Source organism: Sinocyclocheilus rhinocerous, unplaced genomic scaffold (genome assembly GCF_001515625.1).
Source record: "Sinocyclocheilus rhinocerous isolate Xijiao unplaced genomic scaffold, SAMN03320098_v1.1 scaffold1430, whole genome shotgun sequence".
Lineage (NCBI taxonomy): Eukaryota > Metazoa > Chordata > Actinopteri > Cypriniformes > Cyprinidae > Sinocyclocheilus > Sinocyclocheilus rhinocerous.
Genome location: NW_015636039.1, coordinates 155,761 through 161,023, shown reverse-complemented (window position 1 = coordinate 161,023; position 5,263 = coordinate 155,761). Strand labels below are relative to the sequence as shown.

At 36.0% G+C, this 5,263-nt stretch overlaps 1 protein-coding gene across 1 annotated transcript in view; it reads left to right on the top strand.

Moving 5' to 3' along the window:
• The window catches only part of LOC107747622 (RNA polymerase-associated protein LEO1-like), a 16,324-nt gene that overhangs the window by 8,479 nt on the left and 2,582 nt on the right, over nt 1-5,263 (top strand). The window contains exons 11-12 of the mRNA XM_016562220.1: nt 474-609; nt 4,002-4,191. Of these exons, the coding sequence (XP_016417706.1) occupies nt 474-609; nt 4,002-4,191 (326 nt within the window). The remainder of the gene's footprint in view (nt 1-473; nt 610-4,001; nt 4,192-5,263) is intronic.

Sequence of the window (5,263 nt, the reverse complement as noted above, 5' to 3'; positions counted from 1 at the left end):
TATATATATATATATATATATATTTAGGGATGTTGATTAATCGACAATCGATTAATTGTCGATAAGAGATGTAATCGATTAAAGCTATCGATGGTCGATTAAGCAATTTCATTTTGGGGTGTGTGCGGCTCATGCGCAAAACACATGCAAGCTACTGTGACGGGCTGGATCTTTTGCGAAAATAATTCACTAATGTACAAATTATGCTTTTAATGTGATCCAGACTTTAAAAGTACATAATAGAAACAATAAAAAGTCCTTCAACATGGAAAACAATAGAAATGTAGTAACTAAGTCATCATCAAACTAAAATGAGGGAACAAATTAATAAGTCATAGGAGCGAATTCTTAACAGTGACAGATTTTTAAAAGTACACCTGTTCCATGCAGTTTCTCAGTTAATGTGCATTTGTAATAATTCTAAAATGTTGTTTAAAGTGGTTTTATATTATTATATGTGTGTGCCTTTGCAGACCTCACTCCACAGACAGCGCCACACACAGGAAGATGACCCTCTCTCTCGCTGACCGCTGCTCAAAGACACAGAAGATCCGAATTCTGCCCATGGCCGGCAGAGACCCAGAATCCCAGAGAAATGAGATGATAAAGGTAAAACACATGCACTATTTCACTCAGCAAAGAGATCTGAGTTTAGCCCAAGACTGATGGAAAATTCAGCAGGATTCAGATCAATGCAGAAATGCAGTGTGTTTCCAGAGGGAGGTTATATCATAACTTAAATCCTCCTTAATAAAAAAAACTCTTATTCCTGAAAACCTGGAAACTAGGTCATAAAGCTGTCCTGCTAGGGAGTTTAACCAAAATGCTTTGGAAATTAAAGGACAACATTACACATAGTGACTCATTTAATTTGACAAAATCACATCATAAACATCTGATGAGCTTATTGCAGCGTTTCCCAAACTGGGGTGCGCAGACTGACCACCAGGGGTGTGCGAAAGAATGATTTTGATGATCTGTGTGTAAACATGCAGGTCCATCCATCTCACTAAAAAAGGGTAGTATTCTTTTTTTTATTTATAACTGACATGTTGATGTTTTCTGATATACAGTCAGGGCTTGACATTAACACCTGCCAAATGCGGGTAGATTTCAGCAGTGGCGGGTAACATGTTCACTCCCACTTTGGCAGGTTGAATTTTATATACAGTAACAACTTGACATTAATGCTTGTCTGGGACTAGTGGATTTTTTGAAAGGAGCAAGTGAAAGAGAATTTTACTTGCCCGACCAGACAACTAATCTGATTAAAACATCTAATTAGGGAAGCACCGAAATTTCAGCGAGAATTTATTACATTTGGTGTAAACTGCAATTGATAATGGATAATGTATTGACATTAACAAGAAATCAAAACAAATGAACACAGCTGCACACAGAAGAAATACTGTGGTAAAAATGTAGTTTTTATATTTATAACATATAGCCTCGTTATGCAACATGACATGACTAAGAGAGTGCAGACACTGATTCTATAAAAGCGTTCAAACGAGTAGTTAATATTAAGTGACTTACATTTTAGTACAGTATTGTCAATGTTGGCTGTTTTTGCTCGATTTGGTTAACGGAAATAGTTCCAAACAAAGATAACAGCAGAACAGTTATAGCATCTCTGAGCAACACACAGTGGTGTTTACTTACTGAATGATTTGGCGTTTTTGAATTAATTATTTGAGTCAATGATTCAGTGGTCCATTCGTAAAGACAGGCACTTGCTTCATTCTTGAATGAATCATCTGTCTGAATGAATCGTTTGAATGAAAGCCTCAATGACTCACTCATTAAGACAGTCACTTGCTGCCACCTACTGGCGGTTAACTTTCATATTTAAAAGTAGCTTATCTTTGCATTTTTTCCAATTTTTCATATTTGTATATTTAAAAAAAAAAAAACTGGTTTAAAACCCCAAGCTCATAACATTATTTATGCTGTTGTAATTTTGCAGTGTAAATGCATTCATGCTACATTTCAGCTTCATTAAACTGTCTGTGTAAATGCATAAATGCCACTTCAGCTGCTTCTGTTTCTTCTGCAGTGGAAAGATCGGTTTTGTTAATACTGATTTCATTTGATTAGTAACAGCCCTGTAGTGTCTTATTAATATTAAGTGAAATTGTTAATAAAATGTAAGCATTTGATATGAAAGATGACACATGCATTTAATAAGGTTTGGGGAAAATGCCCTTTAAATAGGCAAAAAATGACCTGGAAATCAATTTAAATACATTTTAAAATGCAGTAACTTTAGGCATATGAAGCGCAATTTCCCAGCAACAAAATTGTGGCCAGTGAAAATGCAGAGTGGCTAGTAATTTTGGAAAATCGCTAGCCACAGTGGCTGGTGAGCAAAAAAAGTTAATGTCAAGCCCTGTATACAGTGAATATTTGTATTATTGCAGTTAAAAATGTGGTGTTTACCTGCAGTAAGGTGGTGGGGGTGCTTGACACATGTCAAACACTAAAAGGGGGTGCATGCTGCAAAAAGTTTGGGAACCACTGAGCTAGGTGACTGAGCTATAAGACTGCGGACACATAACAGACTTAGATCAGGCCATCTCAGCTCACAGCACGTTTCCTTACACACACACACACACACACACACACACACACACAGCAGATTTTGGCAGCAGCGGGTTATAAGTGTATGATTTGATCCGTGTTATCTTAACAGATTGTCCAACACCTAAAGTGGAGTACTGTAAATGTTTTTATCTATTTCCTCTCTCTCATTTATCTCCCTCTGACCAGAAGTCTAATGTCCAAAGAGCCAGATTTCATATCAGATGGACAACCATAAGTCAGTCCTAAAGATCCAGACACCATTAGACAGCCTTGCTGGAGTTAAAGTGGTGACAGTGCTCTGAGTAATTTCTCTTGTAAATGAAGAGCTATAAAAGTATTTCACAAGTTTTATTGAAAGTGGTTTTCACAGATAATAATCATGCATAAATAGCGTTTATGCCGTCTGGACCTGTTTATGACTTGGCTGGGCCTGAATTTACATTGTATATACACTACTATTCAAATGTTGGTGTCAGTAAGTTTATAATTATTTTATTCAACAAGAATGCATTGAACAGAGCAAAAATTACAGTAAACACTTTCGTTACACAAAATTTCTTTCTCAAATAAATGTTCATTTTAACTGTCTATTTATCAAAGAGTCTTGCAAATGTATTCGTTTTTCACAAAAAAAAAAAAATTAAGCCGCAAAACTGTCTTGAGCGGCAAATCAGCATATTAGAATGATTTATGAAGGATCATTAAAGACTGGAGTAATGATGCTGAAAATTCAGCTTTATCCTTCCCAGGAATAAATTGCTTTAAAATATATTAAAAATAGAAAAGTTTATATATATATATATATATATAATCTGTTCAAAGATCTGTTCAAAGCCAAACAGCACAGTAAGGTTTACAAGGCCTTGTAATTAAGAAATCCGTCTTTAGTTTTGCCCCACATGACCCCCTAAAGTCATGTTAATAAAATCAGCTTGTGATTATCTTGTGCCGACGTTTCGGGCATGGAGAGGACTGGAGCATTTAAAAAAAATATATATATAAAAAAAAATAATAAATAAAAATAAATATATATATATATATATATATATAATTTATTATTATTATTTTTTTAATCATTTCACAATATATCTGTTTAGTATCTGACAAACCCTGGCAATCTCTGTAAAATGATTGCATAAAAAAATCCTTATCTGGTTATCATGATTGACTGGAGAGATCATGGGAAAGTCATGGAAAATCACTGGTGAAAAGTGTGGGAACCCTGGATTAAAATGTAATATACAAAATTATTTATTAAATCCAATAAGGTTTAGTTCTTAAACCCTTTTTCATCACTCAGATAAAATGCATCTATTTTTATCTCCACATTGACTGATAAACTAGGATGTGGATGTGTTCATTCAGTGTAATCCTGCAGTGACATCAAAGTTTCTTTGTATGTGTGTTTGTCTGTGCAGAAAGAAGAGGAGCGGTTACGTGCATCTATCCGTCGTGAATCTCAGCAGAGGCGCATGAGAGAGAAACAGCATCAGCGAGGTCTGAATGCCGGGTACCTGGAGCCAGATCGCTATGACGAGGATGAGGAGGGTGAAGAATCCATCAGCCTGGCCGCCATCAAGAGCAAATATAAGGGTGGAGGTCTGAGGGGTAGGTGACATACAAAACACATGTACTCCCGGGGCGTTATGAATACATTGCCCCAAAGTTTTCAGATTGTATGTGTAGCAGATCAATGCAAAGACCACTTTACAAATCCCATTTAGCGTACCTTTTTCAAGTGTCCGTACATGAAATAACCCAGCTGGCCATATTTATTTTTATTATGGTTAAGTTCTGTGTATCATCTTAATGATGCACTTGAAGTGTACCACACTCAAACAGCGCTAAAATAACCTTGTTCGACTTGCTCTTAATACAATCCGTTATTGATATTGTAAGGGTGGACATGATTGATTGGCTTTTTGAGATAAATGTAATGTTACATGACATTGTTTACAAACTGTTATATTGATGTCTTTCTGTGATTGAAACATGGTGCATTTCAGTTGTAATGTTTCAGTTGTTCTTTCAACATCCCTTCTGATGTTTGTTCAGGTGCTAGAGCATTCCATCACGCCAATTAAATGGCGACAAAATTATGGTTATTGTTTGAATTTTGATAAAATTTAGAATTTGAAAGCTCAGACTTTTTCACATCAAAAGTCACAAAGCTTATTGCGATTATTGGACGGTAGGCATGATTAGGGTTGGGTACCGAAACCCAGTTCCAATATGGCACCGGTACCTATGTAACCGGTATGTACTAGAACCGAATCAGAACGCAGATTTCGGTGCCATGCCGGAGCGATCGATTGAAATATCTGTCCTCTGGTTCTCTGAAACGGACGTAAGAAGCATCATCACTCATTCATTCATACTGGACGCCAGAGGGTATCGAACCAAAACTTTCAAAAAGACATTATAAAAGTAAACCACCATGCTTGTTTGACGCATGAACCTCAGTGGTTTTTGAATTTCTGTTTGATCAATATTCATATGTGAATAAAAGCCTAAACTAAAATTGATCATGTATCTTTCACTGCACGTGAAAAATAATTTCCCGAAAAAATGCACGTGAACTCAAGTTGGAAAGCTCTAATAATACAAATCCAACAAATCTTTGTAGTAACGCGAGTGTCCATGTTGTTTTCACATTCCGACTTAAAAGCACAACTCGGGA